This window comes from Centruroides sculpturatus, unplaced genomic scaffold (genome assembly GCF_000671375.1).
Source record: "Centruroides sculpturatus isolate CEXI.00-Female unplaced genomic scaffold, Cexi_2.0 scaffold572, whole genome shotgun sequence".
NCBI classification, from domain to species: Eukaryota; Metazoa; Arthropoda; class Arachnida; order Scorpiones; family Buthidae; genus Centruroides; species Centruroides sculpturatus.
The window spans coordinates 438,400-462,641 of NW_019386150.1; the positions used below are offsets into that span (position 1 = coordinate 438,400).

At 29.9% G+C, this 24,242-nt stretch overlaps 1 protein-coding gene across 1 annotated transcript in view; it reads right to left on the reverse strand.

The window, feature by feature from the left end:
* The window catches only part of LOC111613818 (transcription factor 4-like), a 254,159-nt gene that overhangs the window by 186,130 nt on the left and 43,787 nt on the right, over positions 1 to 24,242 (reverse strand). The window contains exon 4 of the mRNA XM_023355168.1: positions 4,158 to 4,186. Within this exon, the coding sequence (XP_023210936.1) occupies positions 4,158 to 4,186 (29 nt within the window). The remainder of the gene's footprint in view (positions 1 to 4,157; positions 4,187 to 24,242) is intronic.

The following is a 24,242-nucleotide window of genomic DNA, read 5'->3' on the forward strand; positions in this document are numbered from 1 at the left end:
TTGATCATCCTTTAATGATCTTGAAATGAAATGATCTCAAGAAGAATATTTCCATACAATAGATTTGTATAAAGTTTTGGACTAATCTGCACTAATCATATATTGTACTAATTCTTCAAAAAATTTCTGCTACGTCCTTCTGCAGTCATATCTTATAATTCCATACTTCTCCAAGTGTAATGTGTAAGATGGAAATGTCAAAGGATGTCGTTCTTTACACACTTCCATCTTACACTTTACACTTTTCCCTCTTTCAGGAAAGTGAGCAGGTACTGCCACACACTCAACGTAGAACAGTTGCTATCACTCTTGCAAGAAATATGAAACTTTAACTAGCAACAAATTTGCACAGGCAGTGTGATAAAGATGAAGCTCAAAACTGGAGTTGATCCCAGCCACAATAGGAGAAACATGTTGTCAACAATGGTAAATAAGTGTGGTAAAAAAAGCACAATTTTTATACATAAATGTTTTTTTAAAAACTAGATTCTTAATTAGAAACCAAGATAATCATCTGATATTTACTTCAATATCATAAATGAAACTGATGAAATCAATATGTTAAAAATTATGACAATGGAATATGCAAATTTTTCTTTTAAATTTTACTGTCCTATTTATTTCAAAACTGAAATTTATCCTAACCTTCAGAAATGAAGATTGGTTAGGATAGAAACTAGTTATAATTTAAACAGTAATATTTCTATTTTTATAATTAGAATTCCTTTAAATACATCAAATTTGTGCTGATTTCTCTCACAGTGACAAATATCATTTCCTAGAAGATCCAACACATTAGCCAATGGAAAGTGTGTGACCAGTGATGTGACAGTTCATTCCAGGAAGAAAGTTTTTATAGTCAGTACAGAGTGCCTGATGTTCAATCTCCTACAGTTTCTTCCTGAGGGAGGACTGAAGATTGAAGGAAAAGATAAGCAAAAAGGAAAGCATCACGGAAAAGGAGATGCCAGTGAAGCTCAAGTAGTGAGTCTGAGCAGAAGTCTAGTTAAGTGCAGCAACTGAAATCATAAAGTCCACCAGATGTTGATAAAAAGTAATAGAACTAATCTCCATCAGAAAGAAGAAATAAACCTTTTAGCATCACATTAAAACAAATTTAACAATAAAATGAAATTGAATCTGTTCAATATATTATATTAATACCACCTTCAATAAAGCCATTATGTATTTTTAAGACATAATATTTCTATTTTATTTTATTTACCATTATTTTTTATTTTCAAATTCACTTACAGTAGCATTCCATAAGAAATTTTTACAATTGCCACCATAGCAATAATTTCCATTAAAAACTAAGAAATAAGAACAATTAATACAAACATTTCATAAAAAACTAACAGTTACTGATAGATAAATTTCTCTCAAAAAAATTATATTTTTGGATTTACAGATTCAATTATCATATTTTTATAGTACTCCCACAATAAGAAAATTTAATCATAGGGAAAAAAGAAGATTAATTAGATAAAATTCAAATTTCTAAAATTCACATATTAACACTGACTTAGTTTTAAAATCACATTTTTAAAATTTAAATCTAATATAATAATAGCTATCAGATGATAACAACGATTTTAATTTAAAATCACTACTTTTTATCACATGACAACTATTCTTATTGAAGTGTATTAATATATTTTATGAAAGAAAAATTTACAAATTCTTTTGAAATAAATGAATAAAATTATATAGAATAACTAAAAAATATTACTTTTAGTCTATATATATTTATTTATATAATTAAAGTGAGTTATATTTTAAGCAGCTTTAACATGTAATGCCAATAATTTTATTTTTTTGTACTTTTTAACATTTGTTGCAACTTCACAAAAATCATTAATAAATTTTTTATAATTTTTGTTTTATCAAATCAAAAGTAACTAAGATATATAATTAAACAGTTTTATAAAACTTTTCTCCAAAATATAAAAAAAAAACAAATAATTTTATAATTTACTACAGTATTCTAAGGAAATACATAAATTACTGAATATATTTATTTTACATAACACAAAGTATCATATCAAAATACATATATTAAAAAATAAAAACAAAAATAAATAATACTCTGAAACTAAAGTGATGAATCACTATATTTTGTCTCAATTTCATTTTACAGTTTCTTATGAAAGATTACATATTCTAAGATGAAAGTATGAATCATATACAAGAATTATAAACTCACTTGAGTATTGATCAAAGCAAATACATGAAAAAATAAATAATAGAATTTATATTAAATAATTTGTGTGATGGTGAAATTAAATATATTCCAATTTATCAATAATAAATCACTAATATTAAGATATTAGAATAATAAGCTTAATAATATTTTTATTATTTTATACATTGTTTTAAACCTTATAAAACATACAGAATGTTCACTTTAACATTTATCAGGCACAAAATTGATCTTATCAGCATTGCATAAATATATGAATTTGCTGTATTAGTTCAACTATAATGATTACAGTAAGAATTTAGCTCATTCAAAAAAAAAAAAAAAATATGTAAATTGCATGGTCATTCTGCAGCAATACACAAATTTTCTTTGCTCTTTCATGTACTAAAATAAGAAGAAAAAAAAATTTAGCATAACTGACAAAGAATCTCTGACTGTAAAGGATAAAACTCAACACTGCATAAGAACAATTAGCTTTATTTTGCTATAGTACATATTCAAAGTCACACTCAACCATCTTCATTTATGTATTGCCACTGAAAATGACAATACAAAAATGTAGATGGTTGAGGGTGGAATAATAGGTGGCACATATAATACCTGTCATCATCCTAAAAGATTTTCAAATTCACTTTTGCAGCTTGCCAACATCATTCAGTGCTGCTGGGTACACATTGCAAACTGATGCTTTTAAATTAAGCTTCACTAAAACAAATAGCAGGGTCAATGTGATGGCCACAGAATAGGACTGTGTTGTCCTATCCATGGGTTCTTGAACTGCTCTTTGAGTCCCTATTGCACATCTGCTAAGAAATGAGTTAGTCAACCATCCTGCTTATACCAAACCTACTATAGTTTTCCAACAGCAAGTCATTAAGCCATTTGTCTATCATCACATATAAGATATTAAGAGAACAATCACTCTTAATGAATACAAGACCTAAAACTTGCCCACTTCAGATGCTATATCAGACATTTAGATTAAAATGTCTGATATAGTGTTGCATGTTTTGGTTATATCATAAAACACACTGTATCCAATGTTGCATATTAAGACAATTACACTCTCCATTCTAAAACAACATGCCTACTCAGTCCATAAAATGTGTTCAAATAGTTGTTAAATTTATATCAAGATAACCTACAAACTGCTGTTCATCATCCTCTGCCCCATTGTCAGGTGCAGATAACAGTTGAATAAGTGCACATCATGGTAATGTAAAATTTAATGTATTTGTGACAGTTACGGTCCTCCATTGCCTCTCTGCTTAACATACACTTGTATATGAATATAGAAATATGCCAAAACTTTAATATCATTAAGATGAGGGCAATTTGGAACATTATCCCTGATAGTGCTACAGGTTTGCATCAAATGGTGTATTACATTCAGAACTGTAATTGCATAAGTCTTGATGCAGCTGAATGTTCATGGAATCTATGTGCTGCTTCTTGTACATTTCATCTCATTTCCCCATAATGTAAAATCGTTTCATAATAGTGTTTACGAGTATAGTCAGTCAGTGTGTTCTATCAATTAGCAGACTGGATGATGATGACTCTTTTGTTGATCTTGACAAATTTGTGTTGCCACTAATTTGTCAAGGTCACATATTTAATTTGCTTCTTGTTCTTATATGTTTGGAATATTTAATAACTGCCTCAGAGCTATCGCATAATTTACATACTGGTCCCCTTTTTGAATGAATTAATTTAATTTACCATAAACATCACAGTGGAACTAATGGATCATATGCACATACAGTACTTGTATATTGCTGGAAAGATATCTTGTGCCCCAGATAAACGTTGAAGTAAACATCCTATATAAGTTTGTATGTGTGTATGTATATATATGATGCTATATTTTCAACGTTTTTTTATAATGATAACTATTAATTATTATACAGTATATAAATATTAATTTAGAAGTTTGCTGAAAAACAAAACTTACATCTCCTCTTTTGCCTTTGGATGGTGGACCTGTAATAATAAAAGTATTAATATTTCCAAAATAAAATATATTTATTATTTTTATATACTGTAGTCTACTAATTATAATTACTTTGGGACTTGTCTATATATATAAAGTAATAACCTATTTAATCACATTAAGAAGTATAAATAAATAACACAATATAGAATATATAGTGAAAAGTTTGGTTTATTGATGGACATTAAATGGACATGCTAAAACAATTAAAAAATCCTTAACTAAAAAATTTATTAATTAATAATAATTCATGTAGCATATAATTGAAGTAAGAAATCCCACCCATTTAAACTACTATACTAAAAGCAAATCATGTTTAAAATTTAAATCTTCTTACTTTGGTCTTGCAACAGATTTAAATAAATGCCTGAAGAAGAGCCCAGAAGGGGCGTCGAAAACGTTAGGACTAAAGAAACATTTTTTTGCTCCGGTTATTTGATTTGAAGTAAGAAGATATAAATTTCAACCCGGTGTGTTAGGAAGTTAAATGATGTTTAAAATTATTAACATTTAACTTTTAAAGAATTAAGAGTAATAATAATAATTAATAATGACTGCATTAGCAGCCATATACTGATGCTGATAGTGCAGAAAATGCCTACTTACCTACAGATAATAACAACTATAACTAAAACTGATAATAAACAAAGCTTTATAAATGTATTTTAACTTGTATGTTTTGGGCCATGTTAATATTAAATAACTGATGATAATATCTGGGATTACAATAAGCAGATTCTACTATACTTTGTATCAAAACATCTTAATCAATGATTCTCAAGTTTTAAAATGTAGTTTTGGCAAAAACATTAAGCTAGATTTGGATTCTATTAAGTAACCAGTTAAAAAACTGGATTCTACTAGCAAGCAACTAACACTCCAACTGGTTTCTTGACAATAAATTTTCTTAGCATTAAGAGTGCATTTAATTTGACTTCTGAATACATTAAAAGTATTGCTAATAAGTATAATGAAGTCTTATGTTAACTCACTAAATTTCATGTTTTGTAATTAATATGATTGTCTTGTTTGAGTTATTTTGAAGAAATCACTCATAAGGAAATAGCCACAGATTGTAAATTGTAATAAACAACAGATGCTTAAAACATTACAACTTGTCATGTTTTACTGTCAGGATCCTCAACAAATCTGGTGCTATATTCTAATCACTTATCTTTTGTCATGAAAATGAATGATCTCAGATGAGAAATGAAACTATCTTTCAAAACTAGTAATAATGAAAGTAAAGCATAAATCGCTCAATTCCTGATATCAGTAACTAGAGTGATTTGTTATACATGTTTGAGTTTGTCTGCATGCACACCATTATTGAATTTCAACCAATGACACATATTTTTCTATATTGAGAAATTCTGTATTGAATATGTAAGTTAGTTTCTTAATCTTAACTCTTAACTGGTATATGAAGTAAAGGATACAGCTTTACTACAAAAAAACAAAAAATATGCATCCAAATGTATCAATTTAAGTAATGCTTATAATAGCAGTTTCCAACCTTTTTGACTAACAGAGCCCTTTTTAGAATCAATTTCTATGGCAGAGTCCCTTAGGCCTACTCTATGTCTAACAAATTAATGGTGTTTAGGAATAGTGTTATGGGGGAGCCTAGGAGTAGGCCTAAATTAAGATGTAACATAAAATCACATATAAACATTTAATGAGACACTTGTAGTTGCATTTTTTGCAGTTTTCTTATTTTAAATTCAATTAATGATAATTACAAACATTTGCCTGTATTTATCATCAATTATCTGCATTTAAACAGTTTCTTATATTTTGTAATTGTACCTGTATAGGCAGAGAATCCTGCTTCACAGAGATATGTAGTTGAGAAAGGCAGCAATACTGTACATGATTCAACTTGGCAAATTGTTTCTTATTCTTTAATTTCATTCAATTTTTATTTACAGTAACACCTCAACTTACGCAAACCTGGAGTTACGTGATTTTCAAATCTCAGCGATTTGTCTTTTGTTTGAACACCACGCAACTCTTGATTACTCACTCCCCCACACTATTGTTCAGCTTACATGTTCGAATGGGTCGCGCGAAATCAATGCATAGCTACAATTTATTTTGTTATTTATTTCTGTGTTTGTTATATCTACGGAGACTTGAGAGACTGTAATATGTCATCCAAACAAAGTAGAACTAATTCTTCTGCATCAAACAAGAAAATAAAAACTTTGTCTTTGGAATGTAAAGTTAACATTATTAAAGACTTCGATACAAAAATGAAAATTTGTGAATTGGCAAAGAAGTTTAGTCTACCGGAATTGACGGTCAGAACAATTATAAAAGGTAAATAAAAAATTCTCGAAGCTGTGAAAAATGCTCAATCTTTAAGATTGAGCATTTTTCACAGCTTCCTAAATTCAAGCATCATTCGTAAACGTCACGGTATTATCGCTGGGATGGAAACAATGTTATCTAAGATTTTATAAAACATTTTTTTCTAAATTTGTTTTCTTTAGTCTCCGACCCCAATTAAAAATAATTTGTATGTATTTATATGCAAAGTTATACCCTGACTTACGCGGTTATTGCTCAGTCCCACCTATCGCGTAAGTTCAGGGTATTACTGCATTTTATTTTCCTCAAGCAGCCACGGAACCCAAGAACTGCACACGAAGCACAAGTTGGGAATCACTGCCTTATAAAATGACAAAATTTTAGTTGGTCTTCAGAAAAAAATATTATATGTAGCTACAGAATTGTAATAATAATTCAATATTTTTTTACATTAACCTACAGATTTAAGTACATTTGAGTAACTTTTCCATTAAATTATTTCAGAAAAAAATAATTTCTTAATAATCCTTTAGTATCTATTTTTGATTTTAAAAAATGCTAAGAATTGATTTGTCTAAAATACATGAAAACAATGTTATTTTATACAAAATAAAAAGTAAAAATGTCAAAAATTTACAGTGAGAAAAATCAAAATTGCCTGTCATGTATGATGAAATATACAAAACTAGATATTTATATGATGAATATAAAATGTAAATCTTTAACACAAAATGTAAACAAGTAGAACAGCACTCCTAACAATTTTATACAAATAAAAACACAAGTACCAATTTTTAATTTGCCATCACTAATAATTTGTTAACCTTTTTTTCTTTTTGTCTGATTTTTTTTTTGTTCTTGCTTTGCCTAAATTTGGAGAAAGTTCCCCAAGCTCTCTAATTTTTGTGCCGATGGATACAGTTCATTTTATGCAGGACAAGGCATCTCCCCATTTTGCTGTAATCACAAGAGAATGATTTGGCATATTGTTGCTTGGATATGAGATTAAACACAGAGGAGGCATTGAGTGACCAAAGAAGAAAGTCAGATTTGACATCCACGACTTTTGCTGGATATCTCAAGAAGGTGTACCAATGAAAATTTATGACTCTGATGTGCTAGAAGCAACTATTGATTAGAAATGTCAATACATTCCAGTCTAAATGTTGCAGAATTTTCAGAAATGCATCAGGGATGCTAGCAGGTACAGTATATTAAATTTTATACAGAATGATCAATAAATAACCAGTCAATGATAATGAAGTGTAATGAGTTTATTTTATTTTACATATATTTACCCTAGCTGTTGGAAGCATTAATCCCATTGTCCCACAGGCCTTGTAACTGAAAAAGTACTGCAGAACAGCTGCAAAGCCGAGTACAAATGGATTCCTCTTGGGTTAGATTGAACTTGTACAACTTTCAATGCTTTCAGTTCACCAAAGACGTGAAAGCCACACAGCCCTCATTTGAATTAGGCTTAGTTTCTGTTGTCCATACACATTTGTCATATGTTGATGAATTTCCATAGGTCTGTTCTCTTCTGTGGTTAAAAACCATATTATGGCACACTGCACTTCTTTAGACATATGCATTCTACCATAAGATCACAAGTACTACTAATTGTATACTGCTGTTTATCTTATCTATAATAGACCTTTCAATTCCTGCCAAGTTGCATCAATATGCAAATTGTATTTCAAGTACTGAGCTCACTGACTGGTTTTGTTATTGGTCATCCCTTATGGGTAAAACTTACTCTTCACACAACTCTGACATTATTTTAGACGTTCTATCTATTGTACTAATTTGTTAATAGCTAAATAAAACATTATACATAAATATGAACCATCTTATATGTATGTGTATATGTATGTATGTATGTATATTCACACACACGTGATCATAAACTATTCCTTGATTACAAACATTTACTGTGCAAAAACTATGCTAGGAAGAAACATGTAGTTTGCATTATAAATTAGACTGATTCTTAGAGTAATTTTTTTTTGCTATAATGTTGCACAGACTGAATCATCAATATCAAAAGTAGTGTCTTTGAGAGGAGAGAAAGTGAGAAAACTCAATGTATTATGTAGTTTTACAGAAAAAAAATTACTACTAAACCAAAAAAATTACTAATTACAGTTCAGCAAAATTCAAGAAAAGAGTATGGACAAAAACCATTAATGTGAAAAGCATTAAAGGCTGGTATGTAGCATTTAAAGACACTGGCAGTTATTTTCATATCACCATTCCTTTATTCCTTTATTTCATTCTTTTAGTTTCCTATTTGCTTCTAATTTCATCCTCGTTATTAAAAAAAATCCATACTGTTTTACCAAAATATCTTTTACACAAAGAAGGCCGAAAACATTCGTACTCCTGTATATACGGCTAGAAATAAGTGAGGAAGGTTTTGTGTTGATCATCTTTTAAACAATGCTGAACAGATTAAACATTACTGCCATTTACCAATGTCAGTTAATAAATTAGCAAAGAATAACAAAAAATGTGTATTGCCTGTTTTAGGGAAGTCCTATATTACATAAAAGGCAAGTAAATAAAAAAAAATGAATAAATGATGTAAGTACCTTTTATGCTTTAGGTACCTTAATTCATCAAATGCCTCAATTATGGCCTTATCCATCAGCCTCTCCTGTGTCTAAACCTTCTAAAATTATCTTTAAAATCAAAAAATATCTTTTATGCATCATACATATTCATCTCCATCATGATATCTCTGAAACCACCAAAAATATCCATACATATATCTTGCTTTTAGTTGTCTTCCATTTCCTATACATTAATTTATGTTTTTATTAGTAACATTGGATCCTCAGCAACTTATAAATTTCTGGTAATTTTCCTCCCCTTCTACACACTGACTTTCAGAAAACTATTTAGAAGCTATCTGTTAATTGTCATCCTNATTGTTTTTATATTTTTCAATATATTTATTTTGTTTGTACAAAATAAAAAAATAATTTTTAACGATACAATAGTCTTCGTTAGGCTTAACATAGACGAAAATTCAACGCAAAGCGACACGCAATGAAGAAAAATTTCAACATTGGATATGTTAAACTATTTTTTCGTACATAAATTGGTTATCCGAAATATCAGTTATACGAACAACCCCAGTCCCCAATTGATTCGGAAAATCGACGCTCTACTGTATTGCATAAATCTGTCTTCAGTTCACAACATCATTTCCTGTTTTCCTGTCTGATGTCATGATATTGCTAGGTGTGTGGTGCATAGGACTTCCATGGTACAGGAGCTCTATATGGTAGTTTTTCCTGAAGTGTGGTTTGTGATTCAATTTCACACTGAATGTCAAAATAAGCAGACTAGGGTTTTTATCGCCAGTATTATATTTTTATTGCCAGTTTAATAAAAATATCTCCAAGTGGCAATTTTGGTGCTATGCAGCACAATCCCTGCCAAAGTAGTATTTTAAATAAAAATTCAATATTTACTACATAAAACTATTTTCAGAAAATAAAACAGAAGAACAATCAAAATTATTTTAAATTTCAATTATACAAATTTTATTTAGATGGTTCTAAAAGTTTTTAAATACAGTGGGTGATCGGTTAACGAACATAATCCGTTCCAAAACTTTGTTCGTTAACCAATTATCGATTTACCATAGATTTTTATGGGAATTTGATTAATTCATTCCGGAGACTCCAAAAAGCAAAAAATATATACTTTTTTACTACGTTTATTTATATGTAATAGTAAAAATACATATATATGTAGTCTTGCCTTTTTATTAGCCATGTTTTTTCCACTTGTGGGGGTTAAAAAATCTGTCCAATGTCGATTGTTTTTTTCTTTTCATCTGGATTTTTCAGAAGTAATTAATAGTATTGTAATTGGAGAGATCACCAACTCCATTAGCCTTATTCTGGTTTGGATGCCACTTGGATGATCGTTGTTCTGACATTCTCCCACTTCTTCAGAAGATCTTTAGTAGTAGCTGTTGACATTGGTCCTCTTTCGTCTTCCTCTTTTTCAAAAGAAAACGCATCTCGCTGAGTTTCTTGGTATTCTTCATTTGAGAGTTCTTGGAGTTCTTCTGTTGTCAGATCAGTTTCAGGTTCCATTATGAACTCTAAAATGCTCTTTATTTCTCAGACGTGATTTTCATTACTCCATTAGCAGCTTGAGACTTCTTGATATATCTTTCATAACTAAGATTGTGTCTACTGTAGACCTGTTCCAGCCATTCTGCCTAGCAATATTAGACATCTTATGCCCACTTTCTACCTTGGCTATTATCTCTTGCTTGGTTTCTACAGTGAGCACAGTTCTTGACACTCCTCTTTTTATGCTCCATAATATTATCAGTTTCTTTTTTAAATAAAAAGTTCAGAAAAGCACTTACAAAAATTCAGGGAACAGAAATCAATTAACCCACAAAAAATTATTTAAATGCAAGGCCCAGATGAAACTCGAAATTTGGTATTAAAACGTTAACGAATATCTGATGAGACAGTTAAACTTTCACCTTTTGTAAATAAACCCTGATGCAAAAGTTAACAAGTGCATGTCCGACAGTCTCGCAAATACTATAAAAAATTATTTGTCAGAAAGGTAAACAAAAAGTGGAATTACAAGGGAAAGTTTCAAAATTTGGAGGAATATTATACTATCCAATCAGTATTGGGTTGACATCGATGTTGATGTCTCCCGCGCTCTGAAAGGTTTCAAATTGTTACCTGAAGACACAGGAAAATCAATCGGTTTTTGTTATTTTCCATAGCTTCTTTTTATGTTGTTCAGTAAAGTGTTTGTTGTCCGATCATAAAAATCTTTTCTGAAAGTGTTCGTTATCCGATTTGTTCACTATCTGAACTGTTCGTTAACCAATCACCCACTGTACTTAAAATGTAAAAATAAAGTATATTTCATATTTAGAACCTGAAGAACAATTTCTAATAAATGCATTAGAATTTTTAAGGAAGAGTTAGAATATTACATTATAGATGCACATTAAATACAGTAAAATCTGTGAGAAGCAAAATCTCTATAAAATGGAAACCACAAAAAGCCAGAAAATTGCATTTCTTTAAGCATTACCATCAAATTTTTTTCATAAAATATCTCACCTAATGCAGAACCACTGAGATATGAACAAAAAGCTGTATATGTTATATCTATGTTGTTTTTCATTAGTTAGAACAGTCAAAGATAAGAAACTTAAGCAAATATTAGAACAAAAAGATTGACAAAGATATTAGGATTGAAATCAACTCTAAGAATATTTATTTTGCTTATACGAGGCGTGTTTTTAAAGTAAGTACCGTTTTAATATAACGCTGCTGGAGCGCTGCAGTCGGCACTTAGCGCATGCGCGCTGTGTACCTACATCTGTTGGGAAGGCACAAACGCCATTACGGAGCCAGTCGACTGTGTTTACTGTTGTTTGTGTGTTATTGAAATGCCGCCGCTCATTGAGAATCCCGCCGACTGCGAAGTGCGTGCCGTTATTCGTTTTCTCAGTGCTAAAGGCTCAAAAGCGGCTGAAATTCATCGCCAAATCAGTGAAGTTTATGGTGAAAGCGTTATGAGTGAAGGAATGGTACGAAAATGGGTTAGGGCCTTTAGTAATGACCGCACAAACATTCACGATGAGGAACGAAGTGGGTGACCTTCAGTCATTATCGACGATTTGATTGAAAAAGTGGACTGTAGAGTGAAAGAGAACAGACGATTCACGATTTCATCTTTATCTAAAGAGTTTCCTGCAGTTTCAAGAAGTGTTCTCTATGAAATTGTGACCGGACGATTAAATTATCAGAAGTTGTGTNAATATAGAATATATAGTGAAAAGTTTGGTTTATTGATGGACATTAAATGGACATGCTAAAACAATTAAAAAATCCTTAACTAAAAAATTTATTAATTAATAATAATTCATGTAGCATATAATTGAAGTAAGAAATCCCACCCATTTAAACTACTATACTAAAAGCAAATCATGTTTAAAATTTAAATCTTCTTACTTTGGTCTTGCAACAGATTTAAATAAATGCCTGAAGAAGAGCCCAGAAGGGGCGTCGAAAACGTTAGGACTAAAGAAACATTTTTTTGCTCCGGTTATTTGATTTGAAGTAAGAAGATATAAATTTCAACCCGGTGTGTTAGGAAGTTAAATGATGTTTAAAATTATTAACATTTAACTTTTAAAGAATTAAGAGTAATAATAATAATTAATAATGACTGCATTAGCAGCCATATACTGATGCTGATAGTGCAGAAAATGCCTACTTACCTACAGATAATAACAACTATAACTAAAACTGATAATAAACAAAGCTTTATAAATGTATTTTAACTTGTATGTTTTGGGCCATGTTAATATTAAATAACTGATGATAATATCTGGGATTACAATAAGCAGATTCTACTATACTTTGTATCAAAACATCTTAATCAATGATTCTCAAGTTTTAAAATGTAGTTTTGGCAAAAACATTAAGCTAGATTTGGATTCTATTAAGTAACCAGTTAAAAAACTGGATTCTACTAGCAAGCAACTAACACTCCAACTGGTTTCTTGACAATAAATTTTCTTAGCATTAAGAGTGCATTTAATTTGACTTCTGAATACATTAAAAGTATTGCTAATAAGTATAATGAAGTCTTATGTTAACTCACTAAATTTCATGTTTTGTAATTAATATGATTGTCTTGTTTGAGTTATTTTGAAGAAATCACTCATAAGGAAATAGCCACAGATTGTAAATTGTAATAAACAACAGATGCCTAAAACATTACAACTTGTCATGTTTTACTGTCAGGATCCTCAACAAATCTGGTGCTATATTCTAATCACTTATCTTTTGTCATGAAAATGAATGATCTCAGATGAGAAATGAAACTATCTTTCAAAACTAGTAATAATGAAAGTAAAGCATAAATCGCTCAATTCCTGATATCAGTAACTAGAGTGATTTGTTATACATGTTTGAGTTTGTCTGCATGCACACCATTATTGAATTTCAACCAATGACACATATTTTTCTATATTGAGAAATTCTGTATTGAATATGTAAGTTAGTTTCTTAATCTTAACTCTTAACTGGTATATGAAGTAAAGGATACAGCTTTACTACAAAAAAACAAAAAATATGCATCCAAATGTATCAATTTAAGTAATGCTTATAATAGCAGTTTCCAACCTTTTTGACTAACAGAGCCCTTTTTAGAATCAATTTCTATGGCAGAGTCCCTTAGGCCTACTCTATGTCTAACAAATTAATGGTGTTTAGGAATAGTGTTATGGGGGAGCCTAGGAGTAGGCCTAAATTAAGATGTAACATAAAATCACATATAAACATTTAATGAGACACTTGTAGTTGCATTTTTTGCAGTTTTCTTATTTTAAATTCAATTAATGATAATTACAAACATTTGCCTGTATTTATCATCAATTATCTGCATTTAAACAGTTTCTTATATTTTGTAATTGTACCTGTATAGGCAGAGAATCCTGCTTCACAGAGATATGTAGTTGAGAAAGGCAGCAATACTGTACATGATTCAACTTGGCAAATTGTTTCTTATTCTTTAATTTCATTCAATTTTTATTTACAGTAACACCTCAACTTACGCAAACCTGGAGTTACGTGATTTTCAAATCTCAGCGATTTGTCTTTTGTTTGAACACCACGCAACTCTTGATTACTCACTCCCCCACACTATTGTTCAGCTTACATGTTCGAATGGGTCGCGCGAAATCAATGCATAGCTACAATTTATTTTGTTATTTATTTCTGTGTTTGTTATATCTACGGAGACTTGAGAGACTGTAATATGTCATCCAAACAAAGTAGAACTAATTCTTCTGCATCAAACAAGAAAATAAAAACTTTGTCTTTGGAATGTAAAGTTAACATTATTAAAGACTTCGATACAAAAATGAAAATTTGTGAATTGGCAAAGAAGTTTAGTCTACCGGAATTGACGGTCAGAACAATTATAAAAGGTAAATAAAAAATTCTCGAAGCTGTGAAAAATGCTCAATCTTTAAGATTGAGCATTTTTCACAGCTTCCTAAATTCAAGCATCATTCGTAAACGTCACGGTATTATCGCTGGGATGGAAACAATGTTATCTAAGATTTTATAAAACATTTTTTTCTAAATTTGTTTTCTTTAGTCTCCGACCCCAATTAAAAATAATTTGTATGTATTTATATGCAAAGTTATACCCTGACTTACGCGGTTATTGCTCAGTCCCACCTATCGCGTAAGTTCAGGGTATTACTGCATTTTATTTTCCTCAAGCAGCCACGGAACCCAAGAACTGCACACGAAGCACAAGTTGGGAATCACTGCCTTATAAAATGACAAAATTTTAGTTGGTCTTCAGAAAAAAATATTATATGTAGCTACAGAATTGTAATAATAATTCAATATTTTTTTACATTAACCTACAGATTTAAGTACATTTGAGTAACTTTTCCATTAAATTATTTCAGAAAAAAATAATTTCTTAATAATCCTTTAGTATCTATTTTTGATTTTAAAAAATGCTAAGAATTGATTTGTCTAAAATACATGAAAACAATGTTATTTTATACAAAATAAAAAGTAAAAATGTCAAAAATTTACAGTGAGAAAAATCAAAATTGCCTGTCATGTATGATGAAATATACAAAACTAGATATTTATATGATGAATATAAAATGTAAATCTTTAACACAAAATGTAAACAAGTAGAACAGCACTCCTAACAATTTTATACAAATAAAAACACAAGTACCAATTTTTAATTTGCCATCACTAATAATTTGTTAACCTTTTTTTCTTTTTGTCTGATTTTTTTTTTGTTCTTGCTTTGCCTAAATTTGGAGAAAGTTCCCCAAGCTCTCTAATTTTTGTGCCGATGGATACAGTTCATTTTATGCAGGACAAGGCATCTCCCCATTTTGCTGTAATCACAAGAGAATGATTTGGCATATTGTTGCTTGGATATGAGATTAAACACAGAGGAGGCATTGAGTGACCAAAGAAGAAAGTCAGATTTGACATCCACGACTTTTGCTGGATATCTCAAGAAGGTGTACCAATGAAAATTTATGACTCTGATGTGCTAGAAGCAACTATTGATTAGAAATGTCAATACATTCCAGTCTAAATGTTGCAGAATTTTCAGAAATGCATCAGGGATGCTAGCAGGTACAGTATATTAAATTTTATACAGAATGATCAATAAATAACCAGTCAATGATAATGAAGTGTAATGAGTATATTTTATTTTACATATATTTACCCTAGCTGTTGGAAGCATTAATCCCATTGTCCCACAGGCCTTGTAACTGAAAAAGTACTGCAGAACAGCTGCAAAGCCGAGTACAAATGGATTCCTCTTGGGTTAGATTGAACTTGTACAACTTTCAATGCTTTCAGTTCACCAAAGACGTGAAAGCCACACAGCCCTCATTTGAATTAGGCTTAGTTTCTGTTGTCCATACACATTTGTCATATGTTGATGAATTTCCATAGGTCTGTTCTCTTCTGTGGTTAAAAACCATATTATGGCACACTGCACTTCTTTAGACATATGCATTCTACCATAAGATCACAAGTACTACTAATTGTATACTGCTGTTTATCTTATCTATAATAGACCTTTCAATTCCTGCCAAGTTGCATCAATATGCAAATTGTATTTCAAGTACTGAGCTCACTGACTGGTTTTGTTATTGGTCATCCCTTATGGGTAAAACTTACTCTTCACACAACTCTGACATTATTTTAGACGTTCTATCTATTGTACTAATTTGTTAATAGCTAAATAAAACATTATACATAAATATGAACCATCTTATATGTATGTGTATATGTATGTATGTATGTATATTCACACACACGTGATCATAAACTATTCCTTGATTACAAACATTTACTGTGCAAAAACTATGCTAGGAAGAAACATGTAGTTTGCATTATAAATTAGACTGATTCTTAGAGTAATTTTTTTTTGCTATAATGTTGCACAGACTGAATCATCAATATCAAAAGTAGTGTCTTTGAGAGGAGAGAAAGTGAGAAAACTCAATGTATTATGTAGTTTTACAGAAAAAAAATTACTACTAAACCAAAAAAATTACTAATTACAGTTCAGCAAAATTCAAGAAAAGAGTATGGACAAAAACCATTAATGTGAAAAGCATTAAAGGCTGGTATGTAGCATTTAAAGACACTGGCAGTTATTTTCATATCACCATTCCTTTATTCCTTTATTTCATTCTTTTAGTTTCCTATTTGCTTCTAATTTCATCCTCGTTATTAAAAAAAATCCATACTGTTTTACCAAAATATCTTTTACACAAAGAAGGCCGAAAACATTCGTACTCCTGTATATACGGCTAGAAATAAGTGAGGAAGGTTTTGTGTTGATCATCTTTTAAACAATGCTGAACAGATTAAACATTACTGCCATTTACCAATGTCAGTTAATAAATTAGCAAAGAATAACAAAAAATGTGTATTGCCTGTTTTAGGGAAGTCCTATATTACATAAAAGGCAAGTAAATAAAAAAAAATGAATAAATGATGTAAGTACCTTTTATGCTTTAGGTACCTTAATTCATCAAATGCCTCAATTATGGCTTTATCCATCAGCCTCTCCTGTGTCTAAACCTTCTAAAATTATCTTTAAAATCAAAAAATATCTTTTATGCATCATACATATTCATCTCCATCATGATATCTCTGAAACCACCAAAAATATCCATACATATATCTTGCTTTTAGTTGTCTTCCATTTCCTATACATTAATTTATGTTTTTATTAGTAACATTGGATCCTCAGCAACTTATAAATTTCTGGTAATTTTCCTCCCCTTCTACACAATGACTTTCAGAAAACTATTTAGAAGCTATCTGTTAATTGTCATCCTGTCATTTTGCCATGCTTCAGATAGAAATCAAAAGATATATCTTTTATAAAAGATGAGAACTTGCATTCCAATTGAAATTCTTCTATTGTTGATGTCATCTAATTAAAGGTCTGGTTAGGTTACACTTTTTTTATCTGTGCAATTCTCATCACTACTGAAACCTCTATTCTACTATAGTCTGTTTCAAATAAATTGGTGCCCAATATAAACAAATAATAACTGGGTGATTTTAGTATCATTCTGACAAAATAATCTCATTATTTTTCTTTAACCAGTATTCATTACATTAAACAAAATCATACTTTTAACTTTAAAAATAATTTCTATTTTTTAAGCAATGCAAATTTGCAAAATATTGAAAGGAAATACCTCTAAATATTGCAAACAATTCACCAAATTTAAACCAAATTGTTTCTCAGAATGAGAATCGATTTTGTTTAAATAACATTTACATTAGACTACAAAAGGTAAAGTGACATGTTTATTTTGTTATAACCCCAACATTTTGTATTGTTTTGTGATGCTCACACATCTGTGTTGCATTTTATAATTTTTTTTTATATAAGCAATATTAGTTATATATATATCAATTAAATAGCTATAAATAATTGGTATTATTAATTTTTTACAGAAATGTCCTCTGCCTGTCTTGATATGTTACCATACCAGATTTTATTGCATTTTAACTGCTCCAGATAGCACAGAATAGAAGTTCTTGAATTATAATTACCTGGCACATATAATACTTTATATTTATGAACATATTGTTTTACTTTTTGGGGGACTCAAATTCTAATTACTTTCAGTAATCAAACTCCAACATTTTGCATTGCTTTGTGATGCTATTATATGTGTTGCAATTTATAATTTTTTCTATAAATAATATTACTTTTATATATACAATGTATCAATTAAATAAGTATAAATAAGATTTTAAAAATTTAATAAAGAATAAATCATTGGTAAGACAAAAGAAAATGCTGTAATTTAAAATAATAGAGAGCAAATTAATAAAAAAAAACAATTATATTTTTAATTTTTTTTTATTAATAACACTTGAATACTTCAAGAGTTATCTCTCTCTCAGATTTTTATTTAAACTTGATACCTAACAGAATACCATAATGTCTGCTGGATATTATGACATTCTATAAGGTGTCAAAAATTAAACTTTGTCATCTTGTAAAGCAGGGGTGTCCAACCTGTGGCCCAAGGCAAGTTCCAATGCGGCCCAATAAATGTGTAAACAAAACCGACAAAATTTTTTATTATTTATTTATTTCAAAGGCATAAACATCAAAAAAGAAGTTTCACAAAACCATAAACCTTTATTCGTATTTTATTTTTTAATAGAAAAAAAACATTTTCAAATACTTGAAATGTGTGAATGAGGAAAGAATACTAAATAAAGCTGAAATCGTGACTCAAAGGATTATAGCCCCAAATTCGGTGAAAGAAGAGAAAGGCAAAAAAATAAAAAGAATTGGGAAAGATTGGAAAATTAAGAATCAATATTTGCATAACAGAAGGTCTATTTAACCTTTCTCACTTCTTTATTTTTTGACCTTTCCATCCATTTCCCAAATTTAGGTCTATAATCCTTTGAATACCAACTCTAGCTTTATTTAATATTCCTTTCAGCATTGCAAGATTTGACAACTTTGCGCCAAATTTGGCTACCCTTTTTTTAGTCTGGCATAAAAATGTCATTTGGCGCATTCGCTACATTTTGGGCTACATATTATTTATAAATATATTTGTTGAATAAAAATGCACTTTAAAATGTTGTTTCGTTGTTATTTTATAAATTAAAGATCCAAATAAAACAAATATTTGTATTTTTCAAATAAATTTTTGTTTGTCTGCTTTATAATAAATAAATTTATCTATTTCTAAGTAGAAATTAAAAGTGTCTGTAGAAGTAATTTTTTAAAATATCCTTTTTCGTGATATAAAGTTTTAATACTTATTACTATAATCTAGACATGTAAATCCTTAAATATACAAATATATTTAAATATATATTTAAGGATTGGGCCACAAGTTCATTGTGACCCAGAACTCCATGACTTCTTTCAATGTGGCCCAGAGAAACAGAAAGGTTGGACATCCCTGATTTATAGAATAATCAGTACGCACCATTAAATAACATCCATTGATTCAGAGTAATTCAATAACAGACACGTCAATTAGTAATTATTCTGTATCTTATAAAATGATATAACGGACCATTAAACCTTTTTTTTATTTCCTAAAAAATAGTTTCATGATTTTTTTCCTGACAAATGTTCGCAAGGAAGCAGAAAATATAGCTTTTAGAATTGTATTAAACTAAAGAAATAAAATACTCGAAATTAAATAAATATTATCTAATGTATTATTTATAAGAACACAAAGCATATGGCATTAACTATCTTAAATTATTTTCAATCGACTCTAAAATAATAAAACATTTTTTTAAATATTAAAAAATTTTCTTTCATAATTTTTAATACTTTATGTAGAATCTTTTTATTTAAGAATATGTTAAATTACTTTCTTAAATCGATAAAATGTAAGAATACATGAAATAGATCTTGTGTTTGTTGGCTATTGACGTCAGAGATTCATCTTATAGTTAATTTCAAAAGATCAGATGATGAGACGGTTAAGGCATCATCATTCTATTTTGGGGGGATTTGGGATCGAATCCACTCGAACAACTCCGGGAGTTTATCGTGAGTCCAGAGTATGTCGGTTCCTGTTTCTTACCGATGCATCATTGTGGGAATCCATCAGTGGTTGAGTGAATAAAATCATTGGAACATTGATGGTAGATTACGCCTGACCACGGGTAGACTAGATGGCGTTTTCTGAGTTTTCTTCACGTGTCTATCATCTAAATAAGGGGGACTAGTTTCCCATAAAAAGTCCTCCCGTGGCACTCCCTTGGCAGAAGGCAAGTGTTGCGTTACCTTACCCATCTATCCAAGCTTTTTGGGTATGGCCGAACCCACGATGGAAGTAATTAAAAAGGCGCTCTTAGTATCGACAGGATAAAAAGAAAGAAAAAAAACAAACAAAAGCTAATTTTCAAACTGTTTAAACTTCGTTTTTCGTTTTAATAATTATTGCTACACTTCATGAAATTTCTAATAAAAATGTCATCATAAACTATGCAGATATTTAACATTCTTTTGGTGTTATCTGCCTTTAAATTAAAATTTCTGGCGTTATATTAAACGTAGTGTAATACTATAAACAACCCAAATTATAGTATAATACTTTATAAGATTTTGTACCGTACTATCATACTAATGCTAGAGTGGCATTACATAGATAATCGTAAACACTGACAACCGAAACACATACTAAATTACACTGTACTTTATTAATGAACTATAAAATCTCTATAACTATAATGCTCCATGCGTTTAATAAAAAAAAAACAGAAAAAAATGAAAAGAGAAAGAGAAGAGAAGAAAGAAAGAAAAGAAGAGGAAAAAATAGGAATTTAGATTTAGCTGCTGGTATTTTTCTTAAAATAAATTTATTTCAGTGTATTTTAAGGACATTTTATTTCTCCAAAATGTAACTCCAAAAGAATAAAATAATTTAATTTATTTGCTTAGAATTTGCCTTTTATCCAAACTTTTATTTCAATAGCTTTCACAAATGAAGGAAAAATAAACAAATTTATGAAAAATTGGGCATATAATTAAACACGTTTCAAAATATTTTTAGCCATTGAACATTGGTAGTAAGTTGGTCGTGGTTCGCTCCTCAACAACAGAATTTCCGCGTGTTTTGGGTTTTTCTACACGTGTATAATACCTAAATCATAGCTAGTTTCCTATAGAAAGTCATTCCCGTAGCAGATCATCCATGGGTTATAATTGCCGTATCTCTTCAACCACCCAATCGAGCAACCAATAATGTGAAAAAGCAATGCTATTATTAAAGTTATTTTTTAAATTAATAAATAAAATAGTTAATAATAATTAAGATTGTGACCAAATATAACAAAAAATTTTCATTACAAAAATTCAGGAAACTGGAAATTTTCATCCGGACGTTATTTTCACATCTATACAATGGTTTACGTCCGGGGAACGATAACTTTTGGCAAATATGGTCTAATGGTATAACGCAACACATGAGCGATCTATCAACGGGGATATATCAATACTTTCCGGGAGAACATCCAATGTCAAACTGCTACCTATTTAGATGTTATAAACGTGAAGAAACCCCGAAATACTCCAAGCAGCCAGCCCGTCCTGGCGAGGCGCAAACCCACGATCGAACGAACTCTCAGTAGTCAGGGAACTGGTGGCCCATTATTTGTAATTACTTGTATTTATAAATGTATTTTCAATAATCTACTTCCATTCTTTTTTATTATAATGTAACTACTTTTGTTATAGACTACATTGAAGACAAAATACTGTAATCCAAATTTAGATATTGTCATTTTAATTAATTAAAGAAAATTTCTTCTGTTAAGATTGTACGTTAAAACGGTATATTTCAACGTACAAAAATAATATACAGTTGTACAGCGTATAATAATGTATAAATGAACATTAACGTAGAAAACTTTCTGATGTTTGTATTTAATCGATTCTATCTCTGAATGTTCCTTACTATATATAATTTAATATTTTCCTCCTTTTTAGAAGGGTTTTAATAAGTACAAACTTAGTTATTAAATCAACGTTGGAAATTTTTTCCAGCTTTTTTTTATTACTTNAAGCAACAATCCATGGAATGGCGACATTCATCATCTCCAAGGAAAGTCAAGTTCAAGCAAACAATTTCTGCTCAGAAAATCATGTGCACGGTGTTTTGGGACAGATACGGAGTGTTGCTTGTTGATTTTTTGCCTCATCATGAAACGATCAATTCAGCTGCATACTGCGAGACTTTAAAAAAACTGCGCCGTGCAATACAAAACAAAAGGTGGGGCTTACTGAGCAAGGGTGTCGTTTTGCTCCACGATAATGCTCGTCCACATACGGCAAATCAAACTCAAGACCTAATCACATCATTTGGCTGGGAACAATTAGACCACCCTCCATACAGTCCCGACCTAGCGCCGAGTGACTATCATTTGTTTCTGCATTTGAAGAAGCAACTGGCAGGGCAGAACCATAACAATCACAACGAAGTCAAAACGACCGTTCTGCAGTGGTTGTCTCATCAGGCGGCAACATTCTTTGAGGACGGAATACAAAAGCTGGTCCCACAATACAATAAGTGTTTCAATATTAATGGGAATTATGTAAAAAAGTAGTGTAAAATATGGGCTTTCACATAAATAAAAATTTTGTTAAAAATGTTTGCTTGTTTTTTTTATATTTCAAAACGGTACTTACTTTAAAAACACGCCTCGTACAATGATTGATTTTAGGAATAGTTTATATAGTATCATAATTGATATCAATGAGTTTGTAAATTGTTTCAAAAAAAAAGAGCCTAATGATGCACCAACACATGAATAACTGATATGATCACTGAGAGCCTAATATTGAACAATAAAGTGAAATATGTTAAAAACAGGTAATTCTTAATAAGTAATCTCAAATAGTTACAATAAATCTTAGAACAATTTTGACTTAAATATCTTTCAGTTCCTAAATGCATCGGCTAAAAGTATGAGTTATCAAAATCTCATAACTAAAATAATCATTTTGAGACTTTCTATTGGCTTAATTTCAACAAAAAGTTTTCAGCATGTAAAAAAAACTTGCTCTACTCAATTGTGTGCTCATTTCCAGCAGAAAATTCAAAAAATATTGCTATATTTTCTGTTTTCATCCACATTTATGCTCTATTTTATGTATTTGTGTTCTTGGCCTAAGTCCACTTTGGTTTTAAAACAACAAGAAGATTGCTACATTTTCCTGAAGCATTGACAAATTTTAAAAAGGTCATATTACAGAAAGCAGTAATTAAATGCTTCAGCTTTAATTACTGCTAAGATATATGCAGATCTCAAAAGTATCAAATTTCAGTAAATCCAAGATGTCTATATTTTCAGCAAGACAACACAAAGAAGTTTCATGTAGAGTACCTGTACTTTCATTTCTTCATTTGAAAGACACTGTTCTGCTTAGAGATATAAAGAAATGAACAGTTAAAACATACAAATCATGAGTTTGAATGACTAAAGGTTGATGCCATTTGAAAGAGCAAACTGTAAAAGTTTTATGCCAGATGTCACATCAAATAAATTATGGCACACATTGCAGATAAAGTTTTTGTGTCAATTACTATGTAAAGTCCACAGCCAAAATTATTTTGTGTGTATCTCTTGAAGAATTGAAGTCCATGATGCTTGTAGAATCATTTTAATCATGAAGACAACTTTGAAACAAAAAACCACCTAAGCGAGAAAGTTAACAGTGTCCATGCAATTCTGGCTTTGACACATATTACTGTGTTATCATTATCCAAACCAATATTGTTTGTATTATGGAAGTTGAAAATATAAACTTTAGAAAAATAGTTTTATATCATTTTGAAAAGATCTAGAACTTAAAAAAATTTCCAATTTTAATAATTTTTCAGATAAACTATATCACATATTAAATTATTTAATTAATTTACAGAAGTTTGTTAATCTGGTACAAATTCCCTTTAATTTGCAAGACAGCATATATGCTTAATTCAAGTATCTAGTAGTTTAGTTCATAATGCTGTAAAAACATGAAATACATAACTGGTAGTCCAGGTAATACCATTGAATATTATGTGACCTTGAATGATCTGACAGAATTATTAATCTAATACGGTTTTGAAATTTAAGTAGCCAAAAAATCAGCAGT